Genomic DNA, 25,592 nt, shown 5'->3' on the forward strand with positions numbered 1-25,592 from the left:
CAGGGCACAAGGGGAAGATGTAAGCGTGGCTCTCCATTCTGGGCTCTTGATACTTTGTTTGATTCTGGACTCTCCTTAAGATATGTTCTGGGAAATTAGAAGGCAAATAGAGGTGGACAGCTCTTTTATGATAAAATGATAAATGACCTAGAGGTACTGACTCTGAAATAAGAAAACTAGTGGATCATGAGATCAGTCTTCAAATATCTGAATGTCTTTTATGTAGAATAGAGTTATGTGTTCTCTATTTGCCTCCAGAGGGCAAAATTGGACTCAGTGGCAAATAGCCAACCCATTGACGAGCAATAGAAGTTTTCAGTACTTGAGAGTACACAGATCTGCAGTGGGCTTCTTGGACAGAAGGGCATTTCACCATCCATGGAGAATTACCGTAGAGGCTGGAGCGGAGGGTGGGAGAAGAAATTCCTTTGTGCCTCGATGGCTGGGAGAGATGACTCTTAAGTGATCTTCCATCATGTACATTACATGATTTGAATAATGACCATTACTATTTATTGAGTTTATACTCAGTGCCAGGGCTGGGTTAAGGTCTCTGAATGCATAATTCCATTGTATCTTTAAACAGATAAGGAGACTGAGGCTCAGGGAGGCGGTTAAGAACTCAAGCCCCCACAGTGACAGGTCAAAGAATGGAAGTTTGATCCTAAGTCTGAATTTAAAGTATATGTTTTTAACATCTATGTCATATATATGATCTATAAATTTCATTCTTCCATTCAGCAACTAATGCCCTGGAATGCCTTGTTCTTCACCTCCTCCTGCCCCTGGAAAACTCCCACTCGTCCACTTAGACTGAGCTCACCTGCTGTCTCCTTTCTGAGGTTTCCCCCACTTCCTCTGTAAGATGAATCGCTTCCCTCCTGTGCTGCATGGCAGGGGCACATTGTATCCCAACGGGCTGTGTGGCGTTGGTTTCCCCACTGGATTGCAAGGTCCCAGTTTCCTGGACAGCTGGAGCCAGGGCTTATTCATCCCTGCCCCTCAGCACCACCAACAATGCTCAGAAGATGCTGGTACTCAACAGGTTTATAAGTTCTTTTACTCATTCATTCATTCAAGAAACCTAAAAAAGAATAACACTTATTTCCCTTTCCCTTTTAATCCTTCCTGCACCAAACTCTAGGTATCATTCTCCTGCTCAACCACCTTTAGTGTCCCTTTGTATTTACAGCATAAAGTGCAAAAGCCTTAGCATGGCATTCAGGGGCCTCTGTGATGAGATGGTCATACACTTTGAGGTCTCATTGTCTACCCTCTGTGTCCCCTTAGCCCTTCCTGACCTCTGTCGCCGCCATCTTCTATCCTCTTGTCTTTGCTCATATTGTTCCCTCTTATTGAAATGTTCTCTCCCACCCTCAGTGTTTTCTCTCAAAGTGTTATCCTTTCTTCAATACCCCAGATGAAACATCACCTCCCCTGGGAAGCCCAGCCTCATATCCTGACCAGAAATCCCCTCCCTTCTGTGTATTCCCAGAGTCCTTTTTATGCTGTGGCAACAGTTTTCTGATATTCTATTTTATTCTAGCTTTTTGGTCTATCTGATCCAAAAGATTATCTAACAATACCCTTTTTAGCAGATACCATGCCTTACTATCTCCAAAATTCTGGTGATAAATAGCATTATCTATCACTGTATCCCCAGTACCTAAGGCAATACCCGACTCCTATTCTGTAAATAGGTGTTACTGAATGAATGAATTAATCAGAAGTCAAGTTCTGCATTGTAGCACTAGTTTGTACATTAACTAAATATATAATTTGGGATATTGCACATCAATCACTCTGGACCCCAGTTTCCATGTCAATAAAAGAGACAGGGAGAAAGAGAACTTGTTTTTATGGATGACTTTGCAATGTGCTAGGGGCTTCATTTACTTTACGGGGTGGTGAGAGGAATGTAGGGAGTAATGAGGAGGGGAGAGGGGCATACAAGCAGAGAAGGTATGAGCTTAGGGTAAGGCTCTCCGGAACTCAAGCCCTGGCTCTGCCACTTACTAACCGTGAGCTTGAGTAAGTTATTCTAATCTTTCAAACTTCTGCTTCTTCAGCCATCAAATGGTGATAACAAGGGAACCTACTGGTGAGTTTGTTGTGAGGATTCAGTGAGGTATTGCATATAAGGTACTTAGCCCATTGGCTGGCACGTAACCCTGCATTATAAACAGCAGCTCTTCATTATTATTCTATTACCTGTGTGCCTTCTTGTTTAGTTTATCCCATGAAGAAGCAGAGGTTCTGAGAGGTTAAACCGCTTTCCCAAGGTCACACACATCTTCTGACTGCCCTGTTTTCCTCCCTGCCTTTGGGACAGAGGATGAGATGGTTGGATGGCATCACTGACTCAATGGATGAGTTTGAGCAAACCCCAGAAGATAGTGAAGGACAAGGGAAGCATGGCATGCTGCAGTTCATAGGGTCGCCAAGAGTCAGACACAACTTAGCAACTGAACAACAAACAGCAATGGGGCTTACCAAGTTAAATCCTTGGAGGATGGCCATGAGCTTTGCAACACAGCTTGTATTCCCATTTCCGGGTGAAAGACTAGAAAGCCACCAATGTTACTACTTCCCAAACATTCCCAAATTTTAACATTTTATTGTCTAAACATTTAGCATCTAACACTGAATATCTAAAAGCAATGTGAATTTTATCATTACAATTCTTCTGTTTAATAAAGGAATAAAGGTCATAATCCAAGTTATAAGCAAGTATGGATAAAACTTTTTCCCTATGAGACTCAAAGCTAATAACTTTTCCCCTCTAATCATTTGGCTTTTCTTTGTGCAAAAAAAAAAACAAAAACAAACACCAAAATGCCAGTTACCACTCTTCTATAAGCAAAGGGTATGTGAACTTTCCTGCCCCATGGAGGGAGCCACAGCCCACCTGGGCACTCAGCAGGCATTCGATTCAGAAGAGAAGGAGATAGTAACCAGCAGAGCTATTAGGGCTTTCTTTGGTGGTGGATATGATATACAAATGTATAGAAATTTTATGGAAGACACTCAAATATTCAGAGGAGGGTCATTAGTGTGGCAGGCCATTGTCAAGGGTATACCACCCTTGGAACTGAAGTATTCACGCCCTAAATGTCCAAGAGGACCTCCCCTAGAGCATGCGCAGGTGTGTTTTATTTGTTATGCCCATGACCTTGAGGCTTCAACAGGCCGTCAGGGGGCTGCCACCTGCAGACCCCTTTTTGCTACAAACATGGCCCCCTAAAGTAGCTTCAAAGCAGTTTGATCATGGGAAGAGAAATGCCAATCTAACCCATTTGCCACTGATTTCTTAAGCAGATTCAGGCACACAGGATGAAGCACAGCTTTTGCAAGAATGGTTTAAGCTGGTTCTGGAGAAGAATAAATTAATGCGATATGAGTCAGAGCTCCTGATCATGTAAGTAAGGCAACACGGATAAAAAAGCAACCAGGGGAACGGGGGTGGCAGTGGGGTGGCCCACCCTCCTCGGTTGACGTCCCAGGACTTTTCTCCTTGTGCATACAGAATTGTGATTGAGACAAATTGGTATTTGAGGTCTTGCATATCATGCGGGCATTAGTACAGAGAATCTTCAGTAGTCTGTTCTCTGCTGGGAAGTCCTATGGCTAAACTGATTTCAGGTAATAGGTCTGGGCTGGAGGGCGTGTGGATAAGGCACTTGCAGTCCATTCCTGCCCCCCAGGGCAGGGGAGACCCACCTGCAGTCACACATCTGCGATGGGGAAGCGTATGTCTGGCCTCTGAGTGTGAACGATGGGAAGGGCTTCCTGACCACTCCTTGCGGCATTAATGGATTGAAGGTGGAGATCTGTCTGGCTGCCCTCTAGATAAGAGGCTGCAGTCTGGCTGGTAGATCAGAAAGTAGAGATGGATCTCACTGCACTCTGAGAAAGTTGAAGGTCACTTTACCTGTCACCATCCTGGAGGGAAAGAAAGTGACATTTAATATAAACTGACTAAGCACCACAGGTTGTATAGGGCGCTTTCCCTTATGCTGACCCATTTCATTTTCACCCAACCCTGAGAAATAATTTGGGGAATCTTAAAGGGGTCTAATAAATTCTATTCCTCATCTCTGCCTGGATTCTGAACTGGCTAAGAAATAAGACTACTGGGTCAACAGATGGAACATTAAACTAAAGCATTTATTACTGATCATGGCTAGCGTGGCTAAATATGAGAGTCCAAGAAAGCTTGCTAACTATATTCATTTCCTACGGCTGGACTAACATGTTACCACAAACAGGGTGGCTTACAATAATAGAGAAGTATTCTCTCCCAGTTCTGGAAGACTGAAATGGAGGTGTTGGGGGGCCAGGCTCTGGGGGAGAATCCTCCCTTCCCTCTTTGGCTTAGCAGGCTCCAGGCATCCCTTGGCTGGTGGCTGCATCACTGCAGACTCTGCCTCTATCTTCATGCAGCCTTTTCTCTGTATCTGTGTCTGCTCTTGTAGAAATACTTGCCACTCAGTTTAGAGCCCATCAGGATAATCCAGAATATTTTCATCTCAAGGTTCTTAACTTTCCATCCTCAAAGACTCTTTTCCAAATAAGGTCACATTCAAAGATTCTGCTACTGCTATTGCTAAGTCACTTCAGTCGTGTCTGACTCTGTGCGACCTCAGAGATGGCAGCCCACCAGGCTTCCATCCCTGGGATTGTCCAGGCAAGAACACTGGAGTGGGTTGCCATTTCCTTCTCCAATGCAAGAAAGTGAAAAGTGAAAAGTGCAAGTGAAGTCGCTCAGTCTTGTCCGACTCTTCACGACCCCACGGACTGCAGCCCACCAGGCTCCTCCGTCCATGGGATTTTCTAGGCAAGAGTACTGGAGTGGGGTGCCATTGCCTTCTCCCTCAAAGATTCTAGGGGTTAGGATCACTTGGGGGTTCACCATGGAACCAAACTTCAGAATTAGACACATTTATCTCCTTAGTCACAAAATGTAGTGAATCACTTGCTTCTTAGGGGTAAGGCTTTTACCTGAGACCAGTGGTCTCACCTGGGGGCAATTTCCATCTCTGCCTCCTCCTTCCAGGGATATTTGGCAATATCTGAAGATGTTTTCAGAGAAGGCAATGACAACCCACTCCAGTACTCTTGCCAGGAAAATCCCATGGATGGAGGAGCCTGGTGGGCTGCAGTCCGTGGGGTCACTAGGAGTCGGACACAACTGAGCGACTTCACTTTCACTTTTCACTTTTATGCACTGGAGAAGGAAATGGCAACCCACTCCAGTGTTGTTGCCTGGAGAATCCCAGGGATGGGGGAGCCTGGTGGGCTGCCGTCTTTGGGGTCACACAGAGTCGGACGCGACTGAAGCGACTTAGCAGCAGAAGCAGAAAATGTTTTTGTCTAAGACAACTGGGAGGTGCTACTGATATCTAGGGAGGAGAGGCCAAGGGTGCTGCCGAACATTCCACAGGCAGACCCGCTTCCTTCACCACCACAGAATTACCCAGCCCCAAATGTCAGTAGTGTCAAGGCTGAGAAATCTTGCCCTAAACCACTAGCAAGGCTCAGAGTAAGAGAACACTTTTTTGTTTAGGTTATAGTTGTTTTTATTTTTCTTCCAGTTTTATTGAGATGTGACTGACATATGACACTGTGTAAGTCTGAAGTATACAGTGTAATGATTTGACTTACATATATCATGAAATGATTATCACAGACAGTAAGTTTAGAGAACATCCAGCATCTCATGCAAAAATATTGATACAAAATGAAAGAAATAGAAAGTTTTTTTTTTTCCTGATAGAACTCTCTTAACAATTTTCGTATTTAACATACAGCTAGCTGTTTTGAGCAATTTGAATTTAGTAGTGAGTGGGATATTCAGTAGGCAGGTAGGTATACAGGCTGAGACATGGATGGGGAGGTACAATTTCTGGAATCTACTCCTTATCAAAAGAATTTAGAATCAGTAGCTGTCAGAGTAGAGAGAATTCCGTAGAGCAGTTGATTTTAAACGTTGTTGACAGTGACCCAGAGTATATTTTACATTGGCTCATTACATATGTGTGTATAAATATGTGTATTTATACACGATGTGTACCCAGAGAACACACGTTTGCTCAGGCAGGCTGATCCCAGGTGAGAAAGGGTATCAGCTAATTTTCCCTGTTCTTCCCAAATTTACCACTCCTGGGGTGAGAGTGAATCTAAGAGAGAAAGTGGAAAGAATAAGCCAGGACTTATACTCATCAAGGTCCACTGGCATGGAAGGAAATGCCAGGAGTGGGGAAGCAGGGCTCATCTGTAATTATTTTTTCTATTATTATTACTATTTTTTATATTGATGCACATGCTGAGATTCAACAAAGTAATTTGTCCACATCTACCTGACCACAAAGCCCTTTTTACACAACCATACCATCTGCCTTTGGGCTAGATTTAAAGTATAAAATTCATTCAACAAACATCTATCAAGCATATTTTCTGTGCCAGGAACTGTGCTGGGTACTGTGAAAGTAAAGATGAGTCAGGCCCCAGTCCCTGCCTTCAGGGATCTCATGGTTTTCAGAGACGGACACGCAAGCACACAGCATGAGAGAAATAGTAAAACATAGCATTTGCTCTGTGAAGACTTGTAGGAGGAGTATTCAGAGCACAGGCCCTACCTGCGAAGGTCAGGGGGATGGGGACTGCGTGGTGACTGGGCCTTCCCTTACTGGTACGCTGTCAGAGGGAACATTCTCCTCCAAAAGAGGCCAAGGAGGAGCACTTGGAGTGTGAGCCAGATGAGAGCTCTGGTGGAGGGCAGCTTCTAGTTTGGAGAAAGGCCTGGCTGAACAAGGAGAAATGTCTTAGACTGGTGTGTGATGTTGAGTCCCTTGGGAAAGCAGGTGCCAGGACAGAATTAGAAGCACAAGAGGTATAACAGAAGGAAGGAAAAAGGGAGCGAGAACGAGAGTGAAATCTGCAGACCTCCCTGCAGTCCTGACACCTGTGAAAGGAGAGTGGCGGGGAGAAGGACTGGCAGGAGGAGCTTCAGACTGCTGTGCAGCCCTGAGAAAAATCTGAGCCAGGCCAAAGGGAGCACCAGCCAAAGCTGCCCATCCGAGGAGCCCAAAGTGGGGCAGAAATGGCCGAGCTCCAGCACCGCCGCTGTGCCCGGGGACAGGGTGTCTTCAGCACGACATTGAAGTGCATTCTGCTACAGCTGTCAGCTTACTACACACTACACTCCTTTCACAAAGTCCTTTCTTAAAGGAAAATCTAAGTGGTAGGTGCATTCTATTGGGAGCTAGAGTGGGTCAAGGGAAGTTCAGTGTCAATAACAAAAGGCGGAGTATTGAACAAAGTGTGGCCCTTGGCCTAAGCAATAGTAGAAGTAACAACAACAACAAAAAAACCCAGCAACAACAGAGTATAGTAAGGTGACCCAATGCTGTAGCAGATGCGCACAGCCTGCTGCTGGGGCCGGAAGGGAAGCCCCGGGGCCCTAGTGTCAGTCCTCACCATTTTCAGTGTCTCTAGCAATGGACAGCCTTGACCCCTCTCTTCTCTCCTAAATCTTGCCTCTCTTGGTTTCTGTGATGCTGCATACCCTTCCTACCTTCTGCTTGCTCCTTCCCTGCTTCTACCTCTTTTGACTAGCTTCTAAATGTAGGCATTCCCATGCTCCTGTCTTCAAATTTTCTTCCTCTGTTGTCTCCCTTTTAGGGCTCATGTGACTTCACCTTTCACCTCTGACCCCTGCCGCATTTGTCTGTGGTCCTCATTTCTCCTGAGAACTCCAGGGCTGCCCTCCCAGAGGTTGGAGGAACCTCCACATTACCACATGGCCCAGCATGTGGGGAGCTGACACAAGTTCTGTAATACACGGCATATCACCAGGCGTTGAAAGGTCATGAAGTTCCATCTGACCTTCACTGAAAGCTGACTTCCCCTCTTGACTTTGCTGGTGGACACACTGAGTACCCAGCACTCTAACTTGACTCCTCCAAAGCATCACGGTTCTTTCACCATTGCCTACAACCAGATGGGTGGTTGTCTGAGGACTATTGCCTCCACTGACAAAATGCCTTACTCCTGTTTCCTACTTGTTTTCTTGCTTACCACAGTCAAAGATTTGGGAGTTGTTAGAGGTGATGCTTGAAGTCACGTTGCCCCTAAAAGAGAGGAGTTTTAGATTGTCATCGCTTCTACCATTCTAGTCATTTCTTCATGATCCATGCCAGTGTGGCCTTCCAGAAGTTCACTGGGATCTCGTCACAAGCTTCAGTGGCTCTCCGTTGTCTACTGAGTTCGATGTGTCACAGCAGCAATAGTAGCAAAACTTTCGGTTTCGAGGCATTCCAAGGCCCCAGTCTTAATAAGGAACAAGGAAAGCAGTTGCTGTGGTCAATGGGTTTATTAGATATTTCTACACAGGTCTTCAGTATTTACAAAGTCTGAACATTTTCTCATTCCCAGGGCTCACGAACTAGAACTGGAAGATCATCAAAGCAGACTAGAGCAGAAATTAAGAGAGAAAATGCTCCAGGAAGGTGAGTACGGTGATGTGTTTCAGGCCTTTGTTAAAGATGTTTTTTCCTATGCAGACACTTGACCAGAACATGCTGCACTTTATAGACCAGAGTACACTTCGTGTCTGGTGCCACCAGCCTGGGAGCCAGAGGGGGCACAAAGCCAGCTTCTTCTGCCCCCGCTAGAGCACAGCAAGTCCCTCTTAGCTTTGCTCATTAGGGCCAGGAGAGCAGCATTTTGCCCCATCCCAACCCATGTGCTAATAGGAATGAAGTCATTCATTCACACCTTCACCCACTTATCCATACATTCATTTAACAAATGTTTGTTGAGAATTTAGAGTGGGCCTGGCAGATGCAGAAGAGCAGCCCTGCCTTGTGGCCTCCCTGGGGAGACTGACACTCAGCCTGGTAATTATAACACAGTGACATGAGGGCCATGATGTACGTGTTTCCACAGTGAGAGGAAGGCAGGCCTGGTTCTACCAGGCACTGGGGATGGTAAAGGAAGCATCCTCCCTACCACAACTGGGCCAGGGCATCACGCGTGAGAAAATTATTTCCACCATGACGGAGGGAGAGTTGGAATAAACTGATACCATATATTGACTTATTGGCTCCAACCCATGAGGCATATTCACTCTGTTTTGTGCCTGTGTGTTTGTGGGGGCCAGATCCATGCATGGCTTTCCTACACTGGGACCAAAGTCTAAAAGAGCAAATTAAATCTTTTCTGTATACATCATGGACCATAATTGCACCTACCTATGGGGTTACCTGCTACAGAACAAGCACCTAGTAAATATGAGATGTTATCATCATGATCATTCTCAGGTATGTTACTCCATTTTACAAATTAGAAAACTGAGTCTCTGAGCACTTAAAAAGCATGCTCAAGGTAAATGATGGGGCTATGACTTGGGAACAGATTATAGACTCAGGATCTCCTATTCTTTCTCACATAGTAGTGTTTGTTCAGTTCAGTCACTCAGTCATGTCTGACTCTTTGTGACCCCATGAACCACAACATGCCAGGCCTCCCTGTCCATTACCAACTCCCGGAGTCCACCCAAACCCATGTCCAGTGAGTCGGTGATGCCATCCAACCATCTCATCCTCTGTCGTCCCCTTCTCCACCTGCCCTCAATCTTTCCCAGCATCAGGGTCTTTTCCAATGAGTCAGCTCTTCTCATCAGGTGGCCAAAGTATTGGAATTTCAGCTTCAACATCAATCCCTCCAATGAACACCCAGGACTGATCTCCTTTAGGATTGACTGGTTTGATTTCCTTGCAGTCCAAGGGACTCTCAAGAGTCTTCTGCAACACCACAGTTCAAAAGCATCAATTCTTCTGGGCTCAGCTTTCTTTATAGTCCAAATCTCACATCTATACATGACCACTGGAAAAACTATACCCTTGACTACACCTTTGTTGGCAAAGTAATGTCTCTGCTTTTTAATATGCTGTCTAAGTTGGTCATAACTTTCCTTCCAAGGAGTAAGTGTCAGTTTTAACTGTTAAAACAGTTTTAACTGTTGCTTCTTAACCTGCACACAGATTTGTCAGGAGGCAGATCAGATGGTCTGGTATTCCCATCTCTTGAAGAATTTTCCACAGTTTGTTGTGATCCACACAGTCAAAGGCTTCTTAACCTGCAGTTTGAACTGTTGCTTCTTAACCTGCACACAGATTTGTCAGGAGGCAGGTCAGATGGTCTGGTATTCCCATCTCTTGAAGAATTTTCCACAGTTTGTTGTGATCCACACAGTCAAAGGCTTTGGCGTAGTCAGTAAAGTCAAAGTAGATGTTTTTCTACTTTGTCCAGTTAACCTGCATGCGGGGGACTGCCCGTGAAGGGTTAAGTCTTGGGAGCTGCTCGGCGTTATGCAGAGCCCTAGGACATGTTCTTAAGCTCCCTGTCCCGCCCCCCTGAAGAATTTATTACCCTTAAGGCTCCAGGACGTTTGGTTCTTGCAACATTTCATAGAAGATAGATTAGCTTATTGATAGAAGATAGATTATCTATTTGTGATGTACACAACGGTAAGGGTCTTGTGATTGTATTTGGAGATTAAGAACAATCTTGTGAATGTCAGAAGTCACGTACTTTATCCTATATATACTGCAGCACAATAAAGGAAGGCATCAGCCATTTTGGTCTGATCCTCTCAACCCCATCTTTTGTCTCTCTCTTATTTTTCTTAGCGGGGACGCTCCGTTCTCTCCCTGTGCAGGTGCGACTCTTGCTTGTGCTGGCCGCGGCACCTGCACACAGATTTGTCAGGAGGCAGGTCAGATGGGTCAGATGGGTCAGATGGTCTGGTATTCTCATCTCTTGAAGAATTTTCCACAGTTTGTTGTGATCCACATAGTCAAAGGCTTTGGCATAGTCAATAAAGTCAAAGTAGATGTTTTTCTGGTAAACTTAGTCTGATGCAATAATTTTAAAAGTCCCTCCAGGAAATGCTCAGTCTCTTTGGGATGGAAATGTTCAGTCTTGCAGATTGCCGCCCCTCCCATCTGCTTGATCCTTAAAGGTGACTGCCGGGTGTTAGCGAGAGGCAGGTCTGTGTGACTTTGCAGCACTGGAAATTGGTGTGGGTGGCTCTGATCCGCTGACCCCCATGTAGCTGTCTCCCGTCATTGGGCTGCTCTCTGCTGCCATTTGCAGACCAGGTGCACGGCATGACCATAGCCTGGCCAGGCTCTCAGTGTACCTGAAGCCTCACTTCTATCCTTAATCAGCCTCACCTCAGCGCATCCTCCACTCAGCCTGGCCAGTCTACCAGACAGTCTGCACTGTGGGGCCACCTCATCCCTCACCATAAGGAGCCCCATGGCAGGCCCAGTGGCTGGCGACCTTTGCACCTCTGGGCCAAATGGACACTTCTGGCCACTGCCTATGTGTGCCACAGACAGCAAATCAGGATCTGGTTAGCCACGTCCAGACCTCTCTTCTCTGCCCAACCACGAAGTTCTGCCTGTTCTATGTTTATACCTAGGGTGCCTTTCCAACTAACATCTTGCTGGCGTTCCGAGCAAGGGTCAGGGCAAGGGTCCCTTGGTCCCCAGTGTTCCCATCAAATGATAGGATAGAAGCCCCCCTAAGGCCCAGAATGGAGAGACTCGAGCCCTGGGCTCTCGCCTTCAGTTTCTCCTGCCGCTCGCTCCTCCGTCCCATAAAACTTGAGCTGCAAGGGGAATGTTGCCTCTTTATTTCCCTTTTGTCATGTGTCCCTTATTCCTAATGCCGGTCTCAGAACTCAGCCTGAGGCAAGAGGCAGTGGTACCATCTCTACTCTGGGATCCAGCTCACTGCCTAGTCCCCATGCATTAAACAAGAGGGATTAATGGAATAATACATAAAATCTTCTCCTAAGGCAATAATCTGACAAAACTTAAGATCTGCCTTGAGAATCCTCTTTTGAGTGTCAGGAAGTCATTACAACCAGTTTCTTACTCTTTTCCTTCCTTTTATAACAATCGTATCTTCCCCAGGCAATTGAACATCTCGGGGCAATTAGGAAGAAGGTCATGTACTCAGAAGGCAAAAGGGAGAAGCCTAGTCACAGTCTGGAAATATCCTCCCAGCAGCTAGCCACAGCCTCACTTGGCTGCCGCCTGGTCTCTATTCAGAGGGCTGCAATGTGTTATTAACTGCAAATGAAAACAGGATTCTTGTCATTGAAATAACATTCACTGATGCAGATGGTTTACTCAGAAACTTCTCTCGCAGATTGCTCTGCTGTAGCTCAGATGTATTTAGGGAAAACCGCTTCTGTGTTGTTTTGCTGGCTTCTTTTTGGGGAGGGAAGGACAGGTGGGAGGGCTTGGAAGGGCTAGGCTTGTATGAACTTCTTTTTCTCACAAAGGGGTTTTCCCTGTCGCTTTATATAGTCTCGAGATGAAAACTGAGCTGAGAGCTGCACAAAGCACCCACCCTTCTAATCTGTGTCTTGCAGGGCAGGTTCCTGGTGTTAAATTCATTTCCTTGTTTTCTCCTTAGAAATTAAAGAGCAGAACAAGTCCAGAACAATCAAGAACACCCCTGCCAAAAGCTCCTCTGAGGTCAAATGTTACCTGAAGTCTAATGTGTCTTTTTTGTTTGTTATTGATTTTTTTTTGTTCTGGTTTTTTTTTTTTTTTTCTGTAGAGAGCCAGAAAGATGAGAATGATCTGAATGAAGAGCAAGAAATACTCACTGAGATGATGCAAGTGATTGAGCAAAGGGACAAACTGGTGGATTCCTTAGAGGAACAACGCATCAGAGAGAAGGCTGAAGACCAGCACTTTGAAAGCTTCATATTCTCTAGGGGCCGTCAGCTGAGCAGGACGTGAGCAGGCCCCACAGGGAGCAAGCTGACAACCAGATCAGGCCAAGCACCCCACACTCACTTGCTCCTCCTTTCACAGGATGTTAGACCTGAAACATAACTTATACCATGCTGCAGTATTTTTTTTTTTAATTAAGATTCTCTCATATGTACTCCAGCTGCCTAAGATACTTCCAGAGATTATAATGAAGAAAATATAGAAACTCTTTTGAAATTGGCAGTCAACTTCAGCTGGTCTCTCAGATTGGAGATGACTTTGGCAGATAATCAGCATTGTTTTCTATAAAGAGTGACACAGAGATCAGTTTTCCTGCTGCTTTCATCATTTCTCTTCCCAATTCATTGAGTTACACATCGTAAGATTTTTAAGAAGCTGCCTTTTCATTACTATATCCATATTTACCTTTTTTTTTTGCACGGGTGACCAGTTTCCAAATGTCAGAAAGAAGCAGCCGCCGTTTAAAGATTAGGTTAATATTTAAATTGTACTTCCAGAGAAAGGGAAGAAACCTTGAGATGACTGATTACATAAAGCAAATAGCTCATATAGCAGGTGTTAATTCAATCCAGGGTGAATTTAATTCACCAGGTGTATTTATAAGACTTAATATAATATACATAAGAAATGAGCATTTAATAGAACATTTGAGCCTTAGTTTTATTTTAAAAAAAAAAGAAAGAAAAAAGGAAATAAAACTTCAACTTCATACCAGCAGGATTGTTAGTTTTCACCAAATGCTGTTGGCTTAGAAAAGCTTTACATTTTTTTTTTCAGAGCACTCTCTTTATTTCCCCAGAATATAGTGAAAAAACATTTTTAGAAGATGAATAATTTTTAAAGACAGAACCAATATTTTAAAAAAGAATTTTGAAGTGCTTTTTTAATATCTGCTGGCAATGGCAAAAAGGAAAACTCATTTGTTGATAAAATATTAGTGAGGTTGATGCTGCTACTGAAAGCGAACCTTCTAGTGATCAAGGGTGGAGGATGCTTTCAGTGGTGTTCTCCTTAGGTCCAAACAGAGAAGTGTCTCTGACGCCCTCTACAGGGGCTTCCTGGAACTCCACAGGACGAGACAAGGCCACTTCTGCCTTCAAGGTGAAGTGAGGTGTAGTGGCTCCATTCACCAAATCCCAAGTTGGGTAAAGGATTTTTTCGTTGTGGCATTTTCCATGGGAAAAAAAAGCTGGGAGGTGGAGTTTGTGCACTGACATGGGATTCCCGGGACATTTTGATGGTTCATATGGAAACCAAAGACAAGATTTTAAATGGTGATTTGTTGTTCAAAGTATTTGATTATTTTCTCTCAATGGGACTCTTTGAGGAGTCAGTCCATCTTTGACAAGAGTGAGACTGGAGAAGTCATTGTTGCATGTTTGGCCTCTCTCATGTCTGCAAGTGTTTAAATGTATGTATTGTTGGACAAATGGTGCTTTGCAACTGCCTGGAGAGCTAACTCTCCTCAGTAGAAGTTGACCCATAAGCCACTTTTGTCTGAGATGCTCTCCATACATGACAACCTGGTCAGCTGATCAGGCTGGAGCTTAGATGTATGCATGCGTTTCCTGAGTCAGCCAATGTTCTGGGCAGTATTAAGACGCACCTTTCCATGGTATACCAAGTTCTAAAGGTTGTGGTTCTTTTTCTTTCTTCTCCCCTTCCTTTTTCTTTTTTAACATGATCAGGTCTTCTAGTGCCTGAATTCCATTATTAGGAAATATATACAAGCATCTATTTCTCACTCTCTCTGAAAGCTGTGCCACTTAGGGCTATTTATCTATTTTTATTTATTTATATATTTGGTGGAAATGGTTAAGGTGATTTCCTCGTAATTCTGGTTTTCCTGTGTTATAATTTGGAGAAGATCTATTAACACTAAGCTATTAGTATATAAGCTATTTAATATACAAATAACCCAGAAATTTTGGGCATTACGTTATATAGTATTAAAGATTTATGGAGATAATCAAAATAATACTTTCTACCATCAGGCATTTAGAGATAAAACTACAGATGTACCAGAATGTTAATTCATTTTAACAAAGATACATAACTTCAGCTTTCCTTCTAGAATGGGTAGAAATATTCAAGCTTAGTCATCACTTGATGCTTGTATATATTTAAGAGATGATGCTCAAATGTGTCGTGTCTGGGTTGGTTTTGTGTGAGAGAATTAAGTGCCCCTTATTTTAACTTGTTCTATTTCAGTCTTAAAAGAAGATTCTCCCAAGAGGGCCAAAAAAGAAGGTGGTTCTTGGCCCTAGTATTCTGTTAATAGATGAGAGAAGAAATGTGTTCATTTTCTCTTCCAAAGATTATATTCTGTGGTTTAAGGCTGAGTCTTATCTGGCCAAGTTGAAACATAAACCTTGTATTTAACAGCCTTCTCCTTACTCTAGCTTTCAGTTTTCCCAGTACTTAAAAACCATTTTAATGATCATTCCCAAAAGGACACAAATATTGTGGCTGTTGAACTATGTTAAATGATTACAACAGAGAATGTTCTGAGACTCTCTAAAGGTAAAATGTTGTACCATTTGAAAAGTTTCTGTGTAGGCAATATGAGTAGAATCATGTTGAAAACAGATGGGGCCTTCACTTTTCCATAAAATAACACTTGTGATCAAGGCTGAACCATTTAGGATGAAACAGAAAGCCCCAGCCTCAGGTCATATTTCATAGTCTCACACAGCTTTTAAGTTGAATGAAAGGCTCATGATTAAAATTTCAGAATTTTATGTAAGTTGGACCAAGAGGACAATTCTTAAAATAAGCTTGCTCTCCCAAACCATTCATCTATTTATTTGTTTAATAAACATCTTCCAAATACCCATGGGATTCAGCAGCCCTGTGCTAGATGAAATATTCAGAAATAACATTATTCCTCTACCCACAAGTAAACACAAAGATAAACAAGTACAACTCCAAATAAATATAAGAATAAAGAATAGTTTTTATTATGAGCATCAACCTATTCTACTCACGTTTATCTCAAGTACAAAGACTTATCCCCCCAACTATTTGTAGTACTTCTTTGACAATAAAAACACAAGTGTGTTCATATTTCTAAAACCGTGAAAAATAATATCACGTTATACTGTTTCATTTAAACCTTGACTTTGGCAGTGTTAGGCTGCTTGGAATCAATCAATGTTGAGATGCAACATGTTAATTGCAACTGAGAAAGGAAGTGGCAGGTGTTTCCAACTCTGATGAGCTGCAATGAAATTGATGTTTTCTGCATTCTGGAGGCAGATGACAATTCAGCAATGTCTGTCTTCCCAGGAAGCAGATTTACAGGCTTTTCCTTCCAAACTGAAAATGGCAGCAAGACCCACCCAGGTGGTTGATCAGAGAACTCCCTCAGCAGGGCAGAGGTGGCAGGGGGCAGCTGGGGCTGCCACATGAATGGAGAGAGCGGCACTCATTGGATGTAGTGAGCTCAAATGTAGGAGTTTATTGTATTATAACAAGAAGGTTCACATACAGGGGAGCGTGTACTGTTGCACCTACTGTTTATCTTCTAACCTCACTGCTGAGTGGCTTGTGAAAGATTAATTTGCTCCAACAATTGGGAACTGAAATGATTTACATGTGCACTGCTATAAATACTGAAATGGACCAAAAATAAATGATTTTCTGTCTAGAAAATCCAAACATGTGGGCTTGGTCTGGCATCTCTGAGGGCAGCGCCCATTTCATTTCTTAATTCCAGTGAAAGGATATGAGCAAAGCTTTGATTTCATGTAGGAGTCTGTGAGTTATCGTTGGATGCTTTATTCCCTCCGGAGGCACCTGGCAGGACTTAACCTGGATGTGAGTGGGAGGAGGAGTGAAGAAGGCTCACCTCAGGTGTATTCGCTCAACAAAGAAAGCTGTTCTCAGAGTTGGGGTGGAGGATAGAGGGGAACTCTCCTAGTCCCGACTCCTATTTCTCTTACCCAGTACAACCTGGTTTTGTATTTCATTCAAGCAACAGAAATACTCCCTTCGGCACAGGGTTGGCCCCTCCCTTCAACTCACACTCTTCTGAGACTGAGGTTTTCGTTTATTTGTTTCTGCTCTTAATCTCAGCACATGCAAATTCATGAAATGTGAGCACAGTTCACCAGAAGAGCCACATCAGGTGAATCAAGTGCCGGTCCCATCATTTCACACTAAGTTGCCTCATTGCTTGAAAGCTTTTGTCCGCAGGTGGACCACTTGAAAAGATTTGTTTTTTTTTTTCTTTTGACTGTCAACAGAAAGTAAATGTAACTGCACATGAGAGCTCCTGTTCCACAAGTGCTAACTTGCCAAGGGTAAGGCTAGCCACCTTCCAGGGCATCTGCAAGTTTTCCTTCACCCTTGCAGGGGCTCATCCAGGCCCACAGAGCCACAGACTGTCAGCCTGGAGCTGACCCCGTCGCTGCAGCTCACCACCCCTGGGCCTTCTGGGCACAATTGGCAATTTCATGCTCACTCCCTCTCCCAGCTCATTTCTAGAGACAAAGAGCTGGACCTATGCTGTCCCAGCTCCCCTCAGGAGCCCTCTGACCTTGATAATGGTAATGGATCCTGCGAATTCACCTGCAAAAAGCTCTGAGGGGCATTATTCCCTTTAATCCTGAAAGCAAAATACTTAAGATAAACATTGCTCCATTCTGAGATGATAAGATGGAGACACAGAAGTCAGGAGCTTACCTGGTAGCCCAGGTACAAAGTAGGGAAACGGGTGAACCCAGACATCGGCCTCTAGAGCCCAGCCCTTCATTGCCCAGCTGTGTGACCTCGCTTGTGCCCCACCCAGACTTGTGCCTTGTGCTTGCCTGTTTCTTTCCTTGATTGGTTCTCACTGCCACGCTCTCCCAACACAGCAGTGCCCAGCCCTGTTCAGGGGAGATCTGGCACTAGAAGACCAGGCTGCCCTTTTGAAGTGTCTCATTTCTTTCTATACTACAGCTACGTATACTCAAACACGAAAACAATTGTTTAAACGCTTAAATTACCTAAACTCCACCACCCCTCACAACAATCTTACCATAACCATGATTCTCTAGGAACAGGCATCTTGCTTATCCTGGGGACTCAAGCACTGCAGACGCACTGCCGTGGACCCACCCCCAGGGGACTTTTTGCACTAAATTGAGAAGCAGGGCACTGTGCAACTCAATCTCTAGTCCCAGGGGTAGGGAGCCAAGAGCACAGGCCACGGGGATGGGAGTGGAAGGCCAGGGAGCATGCTGGGGACTAGTGTGGCTTCTTCAGGTCCTTAGGAAGAGTGTGCAGAGGTGAGAGGAGGCACAGGGATAGTGGGGAGCAAGACGGGGTCCCTGAGAAACAGTCCTCGAGGGCCTATGTGACCCTGAAACAAATCAACACTGATATTGGCGCAGCTGCCCATAGGACACTGGTGGCACAAGAATTCAGCTCCCTGCCCATCCCCAGAATAGCAGAAACTGGATCCCTAAGAATTCAGAGGAAATATATGTGCACGTGTGTGGGGTAGTCCCCAAACCAGAAGTGTGTGATTTGAAAACAAATCAATAGCTAAAAACCAAAAAACAAAAAACAGGTATAATCATTCTAAACATAGTAAGCTGAGCATGACTCCCTACTTAGGGCTCAAATCCCAGCTCCTCTACTGTTCACTGGGTGATCCTGAACTACTCAGTTGTGCCTCAGCGTCTTCATCTGTGAAGTGGGGCTAGTCCTCTCTCCCTGCCTCCCTCTCCTCCTCTCTGCCTTGCAGCTTCCTTACAAGAGTGAGTCTACCCTACATAGGCTCCAAGTTTAAAATGGAAATGGCTAGCAAATAACTTTGTAACTGGAATGACTGTGGGGAATCTCAAACTGTTCCAACCCCACAGCAGAAACAGAAAATGACCCCTCAGATCCTGGCAGAACGGGTAAGAATGGGCAGTTCCCACAAGAGGAGATGTAAGCAGTAAACAAGTCCAAGAAATGCCCTTCTCAGAGTGTTGTCACCTCCCTTTTGGGACTCTCTCTCTCTCTCTGAGCTGGTCTCTGCTGACTCTTGCCCAGCCTCTTGCAGATTTTTTTGGCTGATTCTTTAAATCCACTCTTAAGACACTGTCTGGCCTTGGTGATTTAATTGCATCTTGCCCTTAGATGTAATACTTCTAACCCTTCTCCCTAAAAGGAAACTTTTAAGTATGAACAGCAAAATATCTTCCCCAGCAAAGACGGAGGCAGAGACTCTTGCTCCTCTAGGCCACACAAATCTGGAGGTGGGTGTGGGAGGAAACTGGATTAGAATGGATTACAAGAGAAGATCTTGTTCCCCTAATCATCTGCCCTGGGAGGGAAGAGGGGAGACCCTGGGGATAATCTCAGTGGCCTGTGACACAGACCACACCAACAGAAGCACCAGAACCCCAGGCATTCTTGCCTGGCTGAGTCTAAAGCGGCTGACAACTGTGTCTTTCTACCCTTAAAACGTTACCCCCGATACTGATTCTCTGCAGGGTTCTCTATTCCTCTGCCAGATGACTCCAGTAAGAGCCACTGATTTTAAAGCTTCACTTCTACATGCAGTTGACACTAAGCTACCATGCTCAGGCGAGGAAATCCCCCTGCTAATGTTTACAGTTCATTCCTAGGCATCTGAAGGATAGGTAAGCAAGTCACCTGTCTTCAAGAACTTGGGACACATTCCCCCATGGCTGGATCAGAGACCATTTGAATAGAATCATCCATGGGATCCTCAAAAACATCCTCACCCTCAGTCCATGATGTCACAAACCAGGACTGAGGTCTGCCAACCTCCCCCAGCCCCATACCTTCCTAGCTCACCTAGAGAAGTGCTTGTCCACCCCTACTCTCAGCAAGTAGGGACCCTGAAGGACACGGCCACTGGAAGCCTGGCCTTCAAAGGCCACTGCTAACACCCTGGAGTTCCTGAGGGGGACATGCAATGAGAATTCTCACTTAAGACTCTGAGCCCAGGAGCCGTGCCATTTTATCTCACATGTTCTTTTCATCCTGAGAGCACGCTCTGCATTCGGTGGTTAAAGAAGTCTCAAGAGGCTGTATCTAGCTTTTTTCCGCATCCTGTGATCCTGCTGCTTTGATGTGGTCAAACCTCCAGGGACTGATTGGGAGCCAGACCCTTTGTAAAACCCTCTTCATGACCTCCTGGGGCCTCCCATTTTGTCCCTTAGATAGTGTATCAGTTTCCCTAGGGCTGCCTGCCACACCTGGGTGACTTAAAACAAGAGAAACTTATCCTCTTACCACTCTGGAGGCCAGAAGTCCAAAATGAAGCTGTCTTCTAGGCAATGCTTCCTCTCAGGCTCCTAGAGGAGGGTGTTTGCTGGCCTCTTTCAGCTTCTGGTAGTCCCAGGCGTTCCTTGGCTGTGATGACACTCCAGTGAACTTTCTCCCATCTGTCTTCACAGCGTCTTTCCTCTGTGCTTGTCTGGGTCTAGATTTCCTCCGTCTTTCTCTCTTCTAATAATCTACTTATTTTTGGTTGGCTAGGTCTTCGTTGCTGTGCATGAATTGAATTGAAGTCGCTCAGTCGTGTCTGACTCTTTGCGACCCCATGGACTGCAGCCCACCAGGCTCCTCTGTCCATGGGATTTTCCAGGCAATAGTCCTGGAGTGGATTGCCATTTCCTTCTCCAGGGGATCTTCCCAACCCAGGGGTCGAACTCCGGTCTCCTGCATTGTAGACAGACGCTTTACCATCTGAGCCACCAGGGAAGTCCATGCACCCCAACTAGAGGTGTGCATGGGCTTCCTCTAATTGTGGTGAGTGGAGGCTGCTCTTCCTTGCGGTGCACGGGCTTCTCCCTGTGGTGGCTTCCTGTTGCAGAGCACAGGCCCTAGGTGCACGGGCTTCGGGGGTTGCAGCTTGTGGGCTCTAGAGCATGGGCTCAGCAGTTGTGGTACAGGGGCTTTTGTTGCTCTGTGGCATGTGGAATCTTCCTGGACCAGGGATCAAACCTGTGTCGTCTGCATTGGCCAGGCAGATTCTTACTCACTGTACCGCCAGGGAAATCCTCATCCTTCTCTTAACAACACTGGTCTTGCTGGATCAGATGCCCATCCAGTATGACCCAATGTGCTATTTTAACATTGCTAATTACATCTGCAATGACTTCATTCCCAAATAATATCACATTCTAAGATTCTAGGGGTTAGGACTTCAATAGTTTTTTTAGGGGATACAATTCGACCTATAACAGATAGTATTCACAGTTGGGGAATGTGAAGATTTCCCCAGTGAAAGCCTCTTCCAGCTTGAATTTTACCTTAATTTGATTTGAAATGCTTAGTTTACCTCTATCCTGTGTTTTAAACCTACACAACAACAACAACAACAAAGGAAAGTAGCAAAATAAAACAGATGCAAAAGACAGATGACAGATACAAACACAGTTTATGAAATCTGTCTGAATGGAACACACAGACTCCAATTTTCTGACCATTATCTTAGTAGTTACTCTTTTACTATTCTTTTAATGGTTACCCTAGAGGTTACAACATGATTCCCTGATTTATCAAAGTCCAGGATAAATCGTTACTTTTACTTCATCCCAGACAATGCCTGGATCTTAGAACTTCATTTACTCACTTCTCAATTTAAATGCTTTTGCTTTAGTGCATTTTAATTTGATTTATATACTTGTAAACTCTGTAAGACACCATTACTGTCATTTTATGTAGTCAGTATTCTTTTAGATACACCCATATATTTACCCTTTATTTGTTCTTCTTCCATCTGGAAAACCTTTCTTCCTGCCATACACCTTAGTATTTCCTTCTGTTTGGATCTGCTATTTATTAATGATTTTTCTCAGTTGTGTTTTTTTTATTGAAAATTCCCCTATTTTCAATTTGTCTACTAGAGTGGAGTATTTTGGAGTCCCAGATCAAGCAAGGGGGGCTTACTGGGGGCCCGAGTTTGGTGCTGCCTGAACTTGTTTTTGGCCTTGTTGCTGCGAGTGGACTTTCTTCCTGCTTGTGGTGAGCGAGGCCTGCTCTCTAGCTGGGGTGCATGGACTCACTGCGGTGGCTTCCCTTGTTGTGGAGCACAGGCTCTAGGGCGCTCGGGCTTCTGCAACTGTGGCTCACCCCTGTGGCATGTGGGGTCTTTCAGGACCAGGGATTGAACCCATGTCCTCTGTATTGGCAGGCAGATTCTTAACCACTGGACCACCAGGGAAGTCCCAGGTGCTGCCTGAACTTTTGTCTGAACAAAAAGTGAAAGTATTAGTCCCTCAGTGGTGTCTGAGTCTTTGCAATCCCATGGACTTGTCACTTGTCAGGCTCCTCTGTCCATGAGATTCTCCAGGCAAGAATACTGGAGTAGGTAGCTATTCCCTTCTCCAGGGGATCTTCCTGACCCAGGGACTGAACCCGGGTTTCCTGCATTGCAGGCGGATTCTTTACTGTCTGAGCCATTGTCTACCTATCCTTGTTAGGTTGGTAGGTGGGTTAGGTTGGTAACTGCCCTGCTCAACCTCTTGGCTTCTCAGCTGCTACCTCTGAAACTGGCAGGTGCCTCTCAGGGGCAAGTAGTCCCAGGTGACAGGCTCACCTCTCTGGGGTTTGTCCTTCTCCTGGATCTCAGCCTTATACATTCTGTTAGCTTTCCAGTGCTCTCAAGTAGGCTTATTTTACATTTTGTCCAGCTTTTCCAGTTGTTCTCAGTGGGAGGTTTGGCCTTTATCACACAGTTGTCTGGTTGTCTGAGAAGCTGAACATCCAACTCCCACATATTTGTTGGGAAGATTCTTAGAAGCTGCCACATAACAGTTTTGCTTACATCTCATTGATCAAAACTTACTCATCTGACTGCATCTTGCTGGGAAATATAGTCTTTATTCTGAAGGACAATAATCCTAGCTGAAAACTAGATTCTATATCTCTTTGACAGAACAGATTCTAAGGGCTATCATTCTCTCGGTTATTTGCTATGTGATCTCAAGCAAGTTGTTTAAACTCCAAATTTCAAGTTATTAGTCTGTATAATGGAGGTAATAATAGTATCACTTATGAGTCTCAAATGAGATACTCATAATGAATAGTTATTGAACTAAGGTTTGTTATCTGCTAGGCACTGAGCTGAGTAATTTATTTACACTAACTCTGTTGGTTATCCCAGCAACCTCTTGAGGAAAGTACTCATTTTGATGAGAAAATAGGCACAGAATGATTAACTTATAGAGATATTTGGCTGATGAATGGTGATCTGAACCCCAGATCTTCACCATGACATGGTCTTGCCTGTAAATCACAAAGCCCCGCCTGTTGGAACTGTTGAGGAAAGATGAGGGACCAGGACAGGAACAGTGTTGGGTGGCTGAGCACTACATGTGCTTCGCTGGAAAAATGGTCCTTGGTGGGAAGGTCTGGGGGCAAAAGTGGCCTACTTGGAATGGATTTTTGCGTAACATGGGCCATTAGTCATCAGTTTCATCTTTCCCAAGGGTTAGATGATCAGAACAACTCAACCAACAGCTAAATCAAACGTGGGAGTTGGAGAAGGAGACCATAGAGATAAAGGGGAGCTTCCAGAGCATGCAATCCCATGGCTTCATTTTTAAAAATCACCCATTTTATGATGTGTGTAAATTGTTATTGAAGTGAAATGTACATAAAGAAAATTGCTCAAATTATTAAGTAAATGCTCTACGGATTTTTAAAATAAATCCCCCCAATTAACCAGTATCCAGATCAAGAAACAGAGCATCACCAGTTCCAGTAGCCTCTCTCATATTAACATCTTCCCCCCTGCCCTGTTATAGACACTATTGCTCCCAAGCCTAATCATTAACCTGACTCCAACACCAGAGACTAGTTTTGCTATTTATGAACTTCATATGAATAGAGTGATACAGCGTATGCTCCTTTATGTCTGAACTTTTTCACTCAACATTATATTGTGAAGGACATTCCTATTGTGCTTATAGTTGCAAATTGTTCATTCTTATTGTTGTATAACATTTCATTGTCTGACTATTCCAATTTATCAATTCAACTGTTAATAGGTGTCTAAATGGTGCTGCTATAAATTTTCTAGAACTTGTATCCAGGTAAACAAATGTGCTCATTTTGTTGGGCATAATCCAGATTGAAATTATTGATGATAAGGTAAGTGGGGTGTCCAGTGAGTAGGAACTATCTTGACTTTACTTTATTGATTATGGAAATGAACGCACAGAAGGGCAGATATTTGTCCAAGGTCATCTAGCCGCTGAGCCAGGACCTGAATGTGGGTTCTTTTCTCCCAGGGCAGTTGGCTTAGATCTAGATTTTGAAGAGAGACTGATGAAAGAGTTAGTAGTTTCACAGCAGCACACATACAACCTATGAGCCGTCCTCATCATCTAACCACTGGATAAGATGAAACCGATGACCAAGCATGAGAGAGGCAGCTAGCTGGTCAGCGCAGCCATAAGTGTAGAAGCCAAGTGAGACTGGAGTGAGCTGGTACAGGTCCTTCTTTGCATCTTATTAATCAAACAACAGCCTGTGGTGTATGTCCCTGATTAAGCTAGATTTAAATTCAGTCTACTTCAGGGCCAGGCACCATGAAAGCTGCCTTCCAATATATTACTGATTTAATTTTGAACAAATTGATATCATAAGGATATGATATCAAATTCTGGCATATGAATTGCCAGAACAATTCATATCCATAAGGACTATAATATCAAGAGAGCATATGAAATCTATAAGAAAACCACAATAATTTAGAAGTGTTTTCAAACAATCCACAGTGAAGGTTCAATTCATTGCAGATCAATATTTTTGTAATATACAATAAAAAGGAATAAATGTAAAACTGCACTGTTAATTGTATAGAAGTTTCTGAACACTCTCAGTTTCTATTTTTAGATCAAAGACTAATAGCAGTTTGCAGACAATGCTGGTCTTCAGACTACACTTTGAATAACATTGATTTATATATAATTCACCATCCATTCCACCTGGGCTTTCAAGAGAGATAGAGAATTATCTAAGAGGCAGAAAATTTGAATAAAAAAACAGCTGCGCAATTTTGAGACCTTGGAGGCCATTCACACCCGTATAGGTTACTGTCATATTAACAGGACTTTAACAGTCCTTGCCTTTATCGACATAAACTATTCCAAAAAATTCTTGCACAGAAAGATGAAAGGTACAAATAACTTCATCATTTAAGGACTTCATCCACAATCTCATTGAAATGAACATAAAATCCTTAAACTTTTCAATAGATAGCATTAAAGACTATTTACTCTCTGAGACACTTTGAAAGTCTTACTTTGTGTCCACCAATCCTAAACTAGTCTATCACAATCCTTAGTCAAAATTAATCAAACACTACGTCAGGAAGCAACAGTTAGAACTGGACATGGAACAACAGACTGGTTCCAAATAGGAAAAGGAGTACGTCAAGGCTGTATATTGTCACCCTGCTTATTTAACTGATATGCAGAGTACATCATGAGAAACGCTGGGCTGGAAGAAGCACAAGCTGGAATCAAGATTGCTGGGAAAAATATCAGTAACCTCAGATATGCAGATGACACCACCCTTATGGCAGAAAGTGAAGAGGAACTAAAAAGCCTCTTGATGAAAGTGAAAGAGGAGAGTGAAAAAGTTGGCTTAAAGCTCAACATTCAGAAAACGAAGATCATGGTATCTGGCCCATCACTTCATGGGAAATAGACGGGGAAACAGTGGAAACAGTGTAAGACTTTATTTTGGGGGACTCCAAAATCACTGCAGATGGTGACTGCAGCCATGAAATTAAAAGACGCTTACTCCTTG

At 44.0% G+C, this 25,592-nt stretch overlaps 1 protein-coding gene across 10 annotated transcripts in view; it reads left to right on the top strand.

Annotated features, from left to right (window-relative positions):
• Positions 1-15,906, top strand: part of LOC102172084 (protein-methionine sulfoxide oxidase MICAL2) — a 239,835-nt gene extending 223,929 nt beyond the window's left edge. For 9 of the 10 annotated variants that reach the window (XM_018059551.1, XM_018059554.1, XM_018059556.1 and 6 more), the window contains 3 exons: positions 3,316-3,418; positions 8,437-8,510; positions 12,643-15,906. In XM_018059551.1, coding sequence (XP_017915040.1) covers positions 3,316-3,418; positions 8,437-8,510; positions 12,643-12,827 — 362 coding nt within the window. In that variant the 3' untranslated portion in view covers positions 12,828-15,906. The remainder of the gene's footprint in view (positions 1-3,315; positions 3,419-8,436; positions 8,511-12,642) is intronic. The other variant, XM_018059553.1, reaches the window with a different exon arrangement.

The sequence above is a fragment of the Capra hircus genome, chromosome 15 (assembly GCF_001704415.2).
Source record: "Capra hircus breed San Clemente chromosome 15, ASM170441v1, whole genome shotgun sequence".
Classification (NCBI taxonomy): Eukaryota; Metazoa; Chordata; class Mammalia; order Artiodactyla; family Bovidae; genus Capra; species Capra hircus.